The sequence below is a fragment of the Psittacula echo genome (assembly GCF_963264785.1).
Source record: "Psittacula echo genome assembly, chromosome: 2".
In the NCBI taxonomy this organism is placed as follows: domain Eukaryota; kingdom Metazoa; phylum Chordata; class Aves; order Psittaciformes; family Psittacidae; genus Psittacula; species Psittacula echo.
In genome coordinates this window covers 40,890,861-40,904,407 of record NC_137737.1, presented here as the reverse complement: position 1 = coordinate 40,904,407, position 13,547 = coordinate 40,890,861, and the positions used below count along the sequence as shown (strand labels likewise).

The 13,547-nt window shown below is 36.9% G+C and overlaps 1 protein-coding gene across 2 annotated transcripts in view; it reads left to right on the top strand.

Moving 5' to 3' along the window:
• Positions 1 to 13,547, top strand: part of DNAJC1 (DnaJ heat shock protein family (Hsp40) member C1) — a 114,413-nt gene that overhangs the window by 29,800 nt on the left and 71,066 nt on the right. For both annotated transcript variants that reach the window (XM_080639539.1, XM_080639538.1), the window contains exons 2-3: positions 11,554 to 11,655; positions 12,471 to 12,517. In XM_080639539.1, the coding sequence (XP_080495665.1) occupies positions 11,554 to 11,655; positions 12,471 to 12,517 (149 nt within the window). The remainder of the gene's footprint in view (positions 1 to 11,553; positions 11,656 to 12,470; positions 12,518 to 13,547) is intronic.

The window sequence follows — 13,547 nt, the reverse complement described above, 5'->3', positions numbered from 1 at the left end:
CACTTACTGATTTTCGTAAATGCTTCATGTCTTTTTCCAGGCTCTAGAAGGACAAACAAGCAAATGAAAGACTGCGGGCTCAGAAACACCCAGATCTCAAAGCTCAAGTTCAGTGGACAGGGCTATTTAAAGTGCCTGTAAATCAAGAAAAATAACATTGCTTCTATGAAATGAGCCCTTCAGAAATATCATAGTATGGTACAGAAGCTAGGGTAACAACAGGAAAAGGAGGGTGGAAGCAAATATGAAATACATTAAATAAATATATAAATATATTGTAAACATACAATAAATAGGTATGACTTTCAGAGAGGTGTTTCTGCTTTCTGCATAGAGGAAGAAATTATTACTTCTGTAGCTGGATATGGTTTACCACAGCGGCTTCACCATATCCTCATTTAGGTGTTTTTGTTGCAGGAATTAAGTATTTATAGTAAACAAAATATGGGACATTTTAAAAGGAATGCCTGAATTAAAAAAAAAATCTATTTGTAGAAATCCCCGTTTGCTTTTTGTCTTCTGTTTAGTCCTTATTTTCCTCTGACATTCTTAAGGAACTGTGCTGATCATACCTGTTTCTGTTCCATACTATCTTTGAAGGCTAATGCTGATAACAGATGAAGAAGGTATTCTAAACTCAGATTATGTGTATGACTTATTAGTGATGATCTCCTTACAGGATGACTTTCTTAGTAGTTCAGAGTAACTGCTCTGTAACAGGAAAAATAAACCTAATGCTTCGCAGACCAAGTCATGGAGCAGGACCCCATGGGACTTCATAGCAAAGAAGTGTTTCCTGCCGCCTTTTGATACTTGCCACTCCTTCTGAAGCTGTTTTAGGTTTTGTGAAAATCTCATTTTCTCCTCTGGCATGAGCATCTGTCATCTTCAGTATGACAAGAATACTGTCTTTCAGCCAGGACCTTTAAAACTGCAGAAATAGACAAAGTAAATCCAGTTGGAATATTTTCAGAGTTATTATTAAATTGATCATCAAAAGGGTATTTACATTCTAAAATATTGGGCTGCTGGTGACCTACTATACCCTGCTGTGACAGAGCTGGTTAAATTTAAGTCACGCCTGATAAATGCATGCAAGACCTGCTTGTAAAGGAGACTTCAGCAGTCTGTTCCAGTGATACGCTAGCGATGCTTCTAGGAAGTTTTCCTGGTACCTAACTTGAATCTCCCTGTGCTGTTATCTGACTGCTACTGCTTAGACCTGATAGATAGACCAGGCAATTATTCCGTTTTTCTTTCCAGCTACCTTTAATGTATTTGAAGATGTTATTTCCTCATGTCAGCTGCCTTTCCTTTAGGCTTAAGCCACTCTTGGGTTTTTTTTTCAGTTTTTCTGAACAAGTCACTATTTTTGTCTCCTAGACCTCTTATTATTCAGGGGTTTTTTTTTTCTTATCTTCTGAACAGGCTTTTAGCTTTCTTTAATGGCATTGTTTGAACTGGAGGCAGCAATCTGCTGAGGTCTTACAATTGCTGTGTGAAATGGAATGGTTGCTCCCTGCCACACTGCTCGTGTCTCAGGCTGTGCTACACAGAAAGGCATCATGCCACTGACTCGTGCTCAGCTTGTGATTCACTGATCATTTCTGCCTAACTGCTTTTTTCTATCCTGTGTTTGTGTAGTTGATGAATTCTGCCCAGATGTACACTATTAGTCTTTCACTTAGGAAATAATGTCATTTTTTAAGAACAATTCTCCAATTTGTCCAGATCTTTCAAAATTCTAATTCTTTTTGACAGCATCTTTGTAGGTTTTCCCAGGTTAGTGTTAACCACCAGTGTAATAGTGATTCTGTAATTCAACTTCCTGGTTAAAATACTGAGTATCAGTGCACCTGGGACAGACCTCATAAAATCCTGTTTGATGCACATTTTCATTTTTGTCAGATCCTTTAATCTATTCAAGGTATGATTTATTTTCTTTCTGGTTTGTTTTGCACCTGCAAGAGAAGCTTCACGATACCCATGTTTTTGTCATCTGTTGTATGTGAAATGTTACTTAAGATATGAAAATGACTGCTTTCATTCCAAGCTTATGCGACAGCTTTTATTTAACTGTGTTCTTAAATATTTTGTGAAGCTGAGCAGCAATTACAAATGCAGATCAGAGCATTGTGTAAGCATTCAGGACTGCTGGGAGGGGGGTACACTTGTTTATATGTATTTTTATATTGGCATCTGTGTGTGTGCGTGTGATGGATGTGTGGGCCCATAAATTGGTGTCCTTCACTGCTGATAGGGCTGAGGAAGTGGCTAATAAATACTTAATGTTTATTCTGAATGGTAATGCCTGTGGGGATTATTCACTATGTAAATGTTGTGTTGATGCAGAAGTTAATGGGTAGGTTTTTGAAAACTGTGTTGGAGAGAGTTGTTCTCTGCTGGCTTCCTGTATGGCTTTATAATAGTTTCTTTTCAGCCATACATCTTATATCTTGCCTCTTGTATGCCCTTTCCTCTTGTATGCCCTTTCCTCATTTTGTGAATGTCAGAAAGGATGGCAATAAACACCTTTCTAAAAATATAAGAAGTTTTAGAGCTCACAAATAAATTAAAGATGTAGTCACAAAAGTGACAGCAGCAATTCATGTGCACAGGAATTGACTAAAGCATTTGCAGGGGGGTTATTTGTTCTGTTTGTTTTGATCTTTGGTTTGCTATGACCAGTATCTCTGGTCATTAGTAATCTCCCTCTAAAAATTATGCTTAAATTGAGATCTGTGAAACAGTTATTTGAAAAGACAGGCTAGTTATGTAGGAGTGTATGGGTCAGTCACGTCAGTTCTGGTGGAAGGGTGCAATAAGAACAGCATAAGCAAAAGAAGGAAGAGGAGGTAGAGGCCTGGTATGAATGCAGCCTTGCTGATTCTCTCATTTCCTCAAATTCCCGACCTTCTGGAAAGAAGTTGGAAATGTATGAAAGCTGAAATGTAGCAGAGGAAAGCTGAAATGTAGCAAAGGAGGTGATCCTGCCCCTCTACTCTGCTCTCGTGAGACCTCAGTTGGAGTATTGTGTGCAGTTCTGGTGTCCTCAACATAAAAAGGACATGGAACTGTTGGAACAAGTCCAGAGGAGGGCCACGAGGATGATCAGGGGACTGGAGCACCTCCCGTATGAAGAGAGACTGAGAAAGTTGGGGCTGTTCAGCCTGGAGAAGAGAAGGCTGCGTGGAGACCTCATAGCAGCCTTCCAGTATCTGAAGGGGGCCTACAAGGATGCTGGGGAGGGACTCTTCATCAGGGACTGTAGTGAGAGGACAAGGGGTAACGGGTTCAAACTTAAACAGGGGAAGTTTAGATTGGATCTAAGGAAGAAATTCTTTACTGTGAGGGTGGTGAGGCACTGGAGTGGGTTGCCCATGGAGGTTGTGAATGCTCCATCCTTGGCGGTGTTCAAGGCCAGGTTGGATGAGGCCTTGGGTGGCATGGTTTAGTGTGGGGTGTCGCTGACCATGGCAGGGGGCTTGGAACCAGATGATCTCAAGGTCCTTTCCAACCCTAACTATTCTATGATTCTAAGAGAGCTAGATAAACAAATAGCAGCATATTTGGGGCATTACATTGTAGGAATGGTTGGTTGGAACTTGTCAGATCCAACAGCCCAAAATCTTCGCCACCTTGTACAGATTCTCCACAGTGGTAAGCGTCGACTGTGTTCAGCTATCCTTGGGTATAGTGCCACCTCTCTTGTAAATCAGGGGGCTGTACTATCTAGGCGCAAAGGCATTGAGCATGACTTAGACACTGCAGGTTAGACATTAGGAAAAAATTCTTCACTATGAGGGTGGTGAGCCACTGGAACAGGTTGCTCAGAGAAGTTGTGATTGCCCTATCCCTGGAAGTGTTCAGGGTCAGGTTGGACAGAGCTTTTGGCAGCATGGTCTAGTGTGAGGCGTTGCTGTCCATGGCAGGGGGGTTGGAACTAGATGATCTTTAAGGTCCCTTCCAACCCTAGCTATTCTATGATTCTATGATCACATTTTGTTTTCCCTGCCAGCCTGGACTGTAAAAGTAGTGGTCTGTATTTGTAGCAATTTAGTTGCTGTGAATAGGTTGAAGGATCAGGAATTTTGTAGGGAATATTTTTACCCAAGAGCTGTACACTGGAAATCTGATATGATAGGCAGATTTTAAAGAGAACTCTCTAGGAACTGCTTTATTTCCCCTGTAAGAGAATACACACAGGTATACATAAATACACACAACTATCTATAGTATAAAAATTATATAAGACATATTATATAAATATGTAACCAGTAAAGGTAATCTATACAATTGAATCAAAATATATGTCCTAGTGTTCCTGGAGAAACGTGAAATAAATAAAGGATACTGACTCATTCCTTCCTTTTGAACTACCAGAATTGAAAACCTAAATGGACATAAGCTATAACAGTAGGAGGATTTCAAATTAGACATTGAATAATGTCCTCTGTTGTTGTTTGATAGCTTTTGTCCATTTTGAATTTGAAGAACAGTCCTAAAAACGTTGAGTTGATGAGTATTCTCTGCATCTCGGAGACAAAGCTTACGTTAAAACATAACTTATGGTTATACATGACAGTGTTCTCTTGAGCAATCTAATTTTTCCTGTGTAATCAGTTTCTGAAAACCTAAGTAAAAAAGGTAAAAGGCTAAAGTAGCTTCAGCAGAAGAAAAAAATTACCTATAAATGCTGTCGTTCAAATTGGTCAAGAAAACCTAAGCCTGTATAATTGAGCACATGTTTGGAGGAGATCACTTTTTTTTGGTTTCTCAAGCATGAGGCAGCAGAATTTTCATTCATTTGGCACGCCAGGCTGAAAACAGAGTCTTCTTTCATTTGACACACTCCCCTGGAAACAAACCTGCCAGTGAAGGGATTGTGCCAGTTATCAGAAGCTCACAGGAATACATTGTGCTGGTTTGTATTCATTTTCATTTCATGAATTGCTTCAAAACTTAGGAACATAAGAAAGCGTTAAAACACCTTTTTAGCATTATTTTTTAGTTCCTATGTATTTCCCTGCTGAGCTGTTATTCAGTTAAAATCAATGGAATGTTGTGAGATACATGGCTTGGTTTGGAGCAGATCTCTTCTGTCTGGGTATACTTGGAGCATTCATCTGTAGAGAAGCAGCAAATTTGAGTTTAACTGAATTTACATTCTTGAAAAAGATGAGTGTCTTAGAAATAAGTTGTATAAAAAAGTGTGAATTAAACAAAGGATGTGCAACAAGAAATGAAAGCCAAAACTCAGCTGGTATCTGTTAACTGTGAAAGTTCAGAGATAATGCTTGATCTTCTGGGAGACACTTGCTTTTCTTTGCTAGAGTTGTGTTCTTGAGAATTGCTAGCAGGTCCTTCCCCTCTCTGGAATTTTCTATAAGACTCTGTTATCCCTTATAAACGTTTTTCCAAGTGCAAACTTGGCAAACTCAGGTGTACTTCTTGGAACTAACCTGGTCATGGGAGCTTAAATTAGGACCAGGTTGCAGTGGATGGATGTGAAGCAAATATGGGAATGGTATTTTAATCAAGTTTGATATGGATGAAGTTTCCTTTATTTCCTAGTCCTGTGTTGCTGCTGTTACAGGAGCAACCTTGTTAGATATGGGTATGTCTGTTTTATGTGGCTGTTGCTTGTCATTCTGGTGCTACTGAGCAGGTCTTGTGTGTAGAAACAGCATGGTAACAGGTGTGATTTTTTTGTTTTGTTTTGGGTTTTTTTTTGTTTTTAAAGGGAACTTACTTCCCGAAAAGCTGTTTGGGGAAATGAGGATGCTTGTGATTGCGCACTGATCATCTGTCTTGTGACATTTAAGGCTGTTGGTGCTGATGATGGGAATTTTATTGTTTGTTTCTTCAAGTCTCATTGACTTTTTTAAATGTTTGAGGTTTTTTGTTTGTTTGTTTGTTTAAAAAAACAAAGCAGAAAAGGAACAAAGTCTAGAGCTAAGGCAAACCACTGACTTGTACAGTTCTGATGGTAAGCTTCCAGTCAGAATGGCCTTCAAGCAGGTTGAAGTGATATGTGTCAGTCTGTGTGAAACAAAGTGGGGGTGAGAATCAGGTTGGAAGAAGTGTCACAGCTGTATCGTTTCTGCCATAAGAATTACCTAGGGAAGGTTTGTGGAACAGCAGTAGTTCTGTTCTGACCACTTAAGAGAATGAGACGTTTAAAGAGAGGGTCACATTGTGTTCCTTGATGTTGCTTAAGGAATGAGGACTGTGGATACTTAATTATTGGCCTACACTCATGTTTGTTTGGTTATGGATATTAGTTTTTTGTGGATTTCACAAGAGAATAACCAGCTATAAGCAGCAATGTTGGCACAATGTTTAAGAGACATCTGTAGTTTCTGTCCAGTTACTTGTCCCTGCTTGTGTTGTGACTTTGTGTTGGACAGCTTGTGCATCCTGCAGTTTCAAATCATGGAAGAAAAATACATGATTGTGAATTTACAAAGTTTACTTTTTTTTCCTGTACTATTCTATTTTAACTTGTATACCTGATGGTTACCAAAAGGAAAATAGTGATTTATATCCCTTATTCTACACAAAAATTCTGAATGGGATATTTTGTTGAGGAAAGCATATTCCTTTTTAATTGCTCTTGAATAAAAACACACACAAGAGTTATGTAAGTTTGATTTATAACTTGGGAAGGCTGAAAAAGGCCTCATGAAGGCCTGCTTGTGCTGAGGTTATTTACAGGTATAAGGTTCACACTTGAAATACAGTCATCTGGTGCTCTGTGCAGTTGTCACTTTTGGTTGCTGTATAGCTTCAGTAACACGCGCTGTGGAAAATTCTACACAGTTATACATCAGCACTGCAGTGAAATAGACATACTGATGTCATTCTCTTTTCACCCATTAACAAGTGATTGGCCAAACTGCAGGTGAATAGAAATGTGATTTCTATCTTCCTACTTGGTCCTCTGGACCACATGCCTTCCCATTGCTAATAAAGATGTATTGCTAATAAAGATACATGCCACCTATTTGAAGACATCAGCAGGCATATTTAAAACCCAGGATGAATCAAGCACATTTACTGTGTTAGAAGCACTTGCTAAATTGTAAGTAACTAAGTCTTGTTGTATAACTGCATTGCACTCAAGGGAACAATTTGGGGTTTGAATTGTGTATGTTGGTAAGTGAAAACTATGTAGACATTGATTATTTTTTTTCCCCTTGACCTAATCACTGTTTGCCTATGGCAATATCTGATATGCTACGTGTTCACCAAGAATTGTCTTGGGACCACAATGAGGCTTTTTTTTTCTTTTTTTTTTTTTTTTTTTTTTTTAGCTTCATTAGTAATCATAGTTACATTAGGAATAGAAGGTAGTGGAGTAATATGCTTGTACTGTAATATGCCAGTTCTGTTTATTGTAAAGGTGGAAGTGAACTCTGTAGGTGTGAGTCTGGATTTGTATAGACAGAGGAGGAGATCAGATTTGAATCTTCGTACATTTTCAGCAAGAAATGAATTTTAAAACTGGGACAAATGCCTGGTTGGGTGATTTATTTTTATATGTGTTGTGAAAATATTCTTTCTTTGTTCCTCCTTGTGTATTTGTAGTCTAATGATAGATCTTTCCTTGTCAATACTAGAGCATATGAAAATGATGCCGAGTAAAATGAAATATAGTAATGTGTTTTTCATTGTCTGAATTGAACAAGTTGCCAAAAGTTAACACAGAAATGGTGATAAGAGAGTTTCCTCCTCTCTCCCACTCTGGGAATCTGATGTGTATTACATTTTAGACAAAATTAAATGTTCTAACAGAGTACCTTAAATGTGTTTAGCTCTTGGTATACTGTTGATTCCTTCAAATGGTAATTTTGTTTGTGTGCTGAAATACTTGTTTGTAGTATAAGGGATTATGTGAAAAAGTGTATAAGGATGAACTTCTAACAATCTACCTAGAAGTCATATAAGTAGACACATGGGCACTCTGCTTGTTCAATAAAGTGTTAGCAATTAAGAAATTCCCTCATAAATACTTGCATATTTGCATACATAAGAGACCAGACTGTGGCCTATCTAAATGTAGTCTTGCAGTTCGGTATTTCTGAGAACTAAATCTAGCACAAAACACCTTTTCCTCCATTGAGTTGTCTACTATGTGCATTTTTTCCAGCTTTGCGGCTGACAGCTGAGCAGCTTTTCTTTTAGCTTAGAGCATTCATTTTGCCTTATCTTTTAATATAAGTGCTTGTGTTATGCTCCGTGTTTCAAAATACACATGATGGATTATTGCCTTTTTTCCTCCTTAACAGCAGTGTCTCATATGAAAGTGGGCTTGCATGTTGCATGTGGAAGTCTGTGCTGCTATTGCAGTGAGAGTAGTTCTCAACTTGTAAGATCCATTAACTGGAAATGGATGTGTGAAGAGATGTTCAACCTTTGAAGCATGATGGGACAATAGTGCTTTGAAGAGATAGTTATCAAGGCAGGTGGTGCTTTTGATGTTTGTATCCACATGAGGGAGACAGTGTGACAGGCTCATTTGCCTTAATTGGTGGTAAAATTTGCCAACCTGAAGCACAGTGTTGGAGAAATCACTTAATGCACTAGCTGTCTTTAAGATTACCTGCTGCTTCTGCTGTTAACTGACATGCCTATACAGATTTTATTTTTCCCTCCTTAAATGTAACTAAGATCAAGATTTCTGCAAACAAAGTCATCCAGCATGTCTTCTGAGCTTTTTTTTTTTTTTTAAAACGCAGAAAACCTTAATGTGGTCATGGCTTTCTCTCTCAAATCTTTGGACTTCTGCCCTAATATGTGAAATAATATTTCAGTCTGTAGAAAACACTGACTCTTAACTCAGTGTTTTGTTGTTCAGCCTTTTATGGCAGTGTTCCTGAAGGTTGCTAACAAACTCAGTTAGCTGTAATTGAAAGTCTCTTAGAATGGCTGACTTAAGTATGGTAGGTGTTTATTAGTTTGAAAATAATCATTCTTTGTAGCTTATGTAGGGTCATACACTGCTAGGAAGTTCTCAAGTGATGAGAGGCTTTTCTCAAAACCCAACCACTTTTGTTCAGGGCAACTCCCAGAGGATCTGGAACCTTGCCTGAAGATGCCCAACATTACCTGTAGGTAGCATTAATTAGCAAAACATTTGGAACATACAGCATATTCCTGTGTTGTGTTTGACAGTATTGTGGAGAAATCAGTTAGCAGGCAGAAATATTGTTGCTGCAGAAATTTATGTAGACCAGTTGTAATTAAATCATTCACAGCAACATCTCATATTTAATTTCTTGTCAGTATTATTATCACCTTTTTGACCTTCTAGGGCTTAATTACAATTAGCTAAAACCATGGCCAGTAAACTATTTCCTGATTTTTATTTGCAGTAGTAGTGCTGAAATACTTTGTTTTGAAGACAAGCCCACATTGTTTTTGAAGTGGCTGACTGGATTGGTAGATGAGGGCAACAAAAGTATCTCTAAATTATTCCTGGTAACTAAGAGGAACAATCTATTTTTGTAAATTCATAAGTTTTTGTTTCAGCTTCTGAAGGTGAAGCAACGTAAATATTTAAGCAGCTTTATTCTTTCAGAGTTGAATTGCGATCTCTTGCTTTGCTTATGCATGAAACAGATAAACTACCTTTTGTCCTGATCTTTTGCACAAATAATTATGCTGCTGTCAAATAAAATTGAAGTTTAAATTGTTTGGATACAACTGAAAACACCATAGCTTTGTTTACTTGTTTGTTGTTTGAAGTAATTGGAAGAATGCTGTGAGACAACCTTTTAATGTGCTTGTATCAGGTTTTTAGCTGTTCACTCTGACTGTTCCATAAATAATATCAAGCACATCTAAATGTGTGGTAGAGAAGGAATAAGCTGTGTTTTATCCTAAATACATAGTCTGGAGGTTATACACGTTTATACGCATTTCTTGAGGTTATGATGGTCTCAATCTCTAACTTAAAAAAATATTTACTTTGCATTTTCTTATTTATTCCATCTAATTCTATTAAGTTTGCATATCAAGAATTTAATGTTTCTTTGTGCTTAGAATAGATACTTAGTCACTGTCTCTTCCTTCACCTTCACCAAGAGTTAAAAAATAAACCTATAAAACAATGGCAGTATGAAACAGCTCCCTAGCAGCAATGAAGCTGGAAGCAAGCTGGTACTTAACCAGAGGAATTTTGCTTTGGTGTCCCAGGCCTTAGAAGTAGCTGTTGGAAAATTTAAAAATGAAAAATGCATATGCAGTCTTTTCAAGAGAAATCTTCCTGCGAGTAATAAAAGCACCTTCCTCCTTCGGCAGAGAAGAGACTGTGCAAATTTTGGTCTTGCATTTGGGGATAATACCAGCTTACTTAAAATATCATTTCTAAAGCTGAATTTGAGAAAATTCTGCTTCCCCCCCTGCTTTATCCTTTTCCCCTCCTCCAGTCTTTCTCTAATATTCACTCCTGGCCCAAACTTGTGTACAGCATTATAATAGCCTCATGTTATAAAACTGAAAATTTTAAAATGAAAATAATGATTTGTAATAAAAAGACTGACAGACTAATTATAGTATTGCATTAATTATTATCTTATTTCAGCTCTGTTCCTCTCACAGCTAATTCAGATCTGGGTTTTGGTAGTTTTTAATCCCTATTGACACTGTAATTTTGAGAGAGAGAATATACTGGGGAACAATATATACAAAATCAAGAAATAAAAATCGTCAGATAAACAGTTGATTTCTAAAATGTTGCCTTGGAGATGTTAGTAATAGAATGCAAGTAGTTCTGTTTAAATATGATGCTTTGTGTCTCTTCTGCTGAGTTTAACACCTATATACTGTGTAATATAACTCTTGAAATCTTCCATTTCTGGATATTTTTATAGCATGTACTAAATAGCGGTCATTCATTCAGAAATCTGTGCATTGTGCAGCTAAGTTGCTACTTCACTGATGCATTTTACATCCTGAGTTTTATTTTTTTTCCCTCCCCAAATGTGTGCAGTTCTTACAATGATTAAGATAAAGATTGATGTCGGTGCTACAGTACAGCTTCAAGACTGCAATTTGAAACTACTTTAGAAAAATACATTTCTTTAGACACAGTGAAGCTGAAGTTGAATGGAAGTCCTATTACTGGTGAATTACATGTAAATATTAATAAGAGAAGAGTTCAGAGCAAGTCATGAGTTTGTGAAATTGAGCATGATAATTTCCTGAAGTGATGTCTGTCTTGAAGATACGCAGATGCAATAATTTTCTGTTTTTATTTGAACTTTCAAGTGATGTAGAAGGTGCCTTCGTTAGTGTTTAAGCAAGAAAGTGCTTGGAAGTTTTGGCAAATATCACTGTAATGGATGTATGGTAATGAAGGAAATTAAGTTGAAAGATGAATTGGACTGAATGACTGTTTCATTCAGTCATTTAGGCTAGGCTAGTTGCATGGTTTGGTTGTTAGACGTCTCAAATTACGTTGCCTTAGTTCCTGCACTTGGTTGACTGTCTTCACATGTTAACAAGTTCTGAGAACTAGTTTCTGACCGTTTGCTTTTACTTTTTAAGGATGCTTCGTCTGCAGACATTCGGAAAGCATATCGAAAGCTTTCACTGGTTTTACACCCAGACAAGAATAAAGATGAAAATGCAGAGACACAGTTTAGGCAAGTAAGTGCAATATGTGGCAATAAAATTTTTAGGGAAAATAGAATCGGAATTTTTTATGATGGTGTGTTTCAGTAAGATCAATGGTACACCTTTGAAATGACTAAGCTGAACATTGAATTACATTTTTCCTGATGTATTGATTAAAAACAAGTACACTTTTTCAGGATTAACTTGTTGAATAACTCCTAAATTAATATTTACCTGTTATTAACATTAATTTGAACATAACACTTAGACTTGTACTCTTAGGAGGGTAATATGTTTTGCACTTTATGTAAGGCTGTTTATAAATAGCTTTTTCAAAAGCAGCAGAGAAAAAAATCTGATCAGTTCTCAATGCATGCCATATGTGGGCATAATTAATGAAAACATTCATTTTAGTTTTTGAATATGTGCCTTTTGAATCTTTACAGAGTGAAACCTCTAGACTCTTGTAATCAGCTCTACCTTTAGAAATATACTTCTGATGACTAAATAGAGGCTACTTAGTTTCAGTCATCTTTAGGATGAAACAAATTATACCTTTTATTTTTAAGCTGTAACTGATGCAAGACTCAGTTTGACAGATGCAAGGACGGGGAAAAAAAGCCTTCTGTAGGAGCTGCTTGTTTGTGTATTTGATGATACTTTGTGTATGAATATGTCACTGTTTCTTTTGCATATTGAGTTTGCTTCTCAGTGTTGCAGGGGAATGTGAAAACTAGCAAAGGTCATTAGTTGGCAAACATAAAATATGATACTACTATTCAAAGTTTGTAAACTCTTTCATGTGTGGTTCTCCCCCCCCCCCCCCCCTTTTTCTGGTTTTGTTTTAGTTGGTGGCCATCTATGAGGTTTTAAAGGATGAAGAAAGGAGGCAGAGGTGAGTTCGCAGTTTCTTAAATAAAGCATTCGTGCCAGTGATATATTTAAGTCCTATTTGACTTAATTGTAACTCTTCAGATGATTTTTTTGTATAATTTACATTTGCAATTCTTAGGTTTAACTAAAGATTGTATGGGGCTTAAAGTGGAAGCTGGTGTTTATTTTTGTGTTATATACTGGTTATACTCCCTTAAAACCAGTATCTGAAAGAACTTCAAAAGTTTGCTTGTTATTTGGAGCAATTTTTTTAACACTTAATTATATCACTTTTTGTTGAGTTGTGTTAATTCTCATTGCTTATTTTATTAAAACAATGAAATGGTTGAAAATACAGGCCACTGATTCAGCAGACAGTCGTATGTCATTGTATTAATAAAATTTATATCTTGATGTTTGTAGCATGATATTTAGGGATTATTTCCGGTGTACATCTTCAACATTGTTTTCTGTTGCTTAGTTAATTGCTTTTTCTTTCAGATGTATTATTTATAATACCGTAAACTTTGGTATAAATAGCATAAGTTTTTAATAAGTAATAGTTGTCCTTGCTGCTTCAGGAGTATGTCCAGCAGTACCTGGAGGGGATAGAATTAGGAACTGAAAACCTGGGGCTGAGCTGCTTTTTGGAAGATTGTTTAAAATTTTCTTTTTTTTTTTTTTTTTTTTTTTTTTGTTCTTTTGAGCTGATGAGCATTTAATGATTATCTGGGACACTTGAAAGAGCTTTGCTTTTGGGTTGGAGTTACAGTAAATCACCTTTCGGCTTACAAGTATTTAAACAGGGCTTCACGAGACATTTCTTGAAGGGTTATTGGCTTTGTAGATGTCTTGGCAGAAGTCCAGGTTTTATAGTACAGATTATCTACTTTTTGATAATCCTCTCTTGAAGTGTCATGAAAATGTACTTAATAGAAGTACTTTTGGAAATTTGGTGGGGTTGTTGTTTTGGGTTTTTTTTACCTCTCAAGAGAATTTCATTGTGAAGTTCTACTTGAGGAATGTTGTTTGTTTTTTTTTTTTTTTTTTTA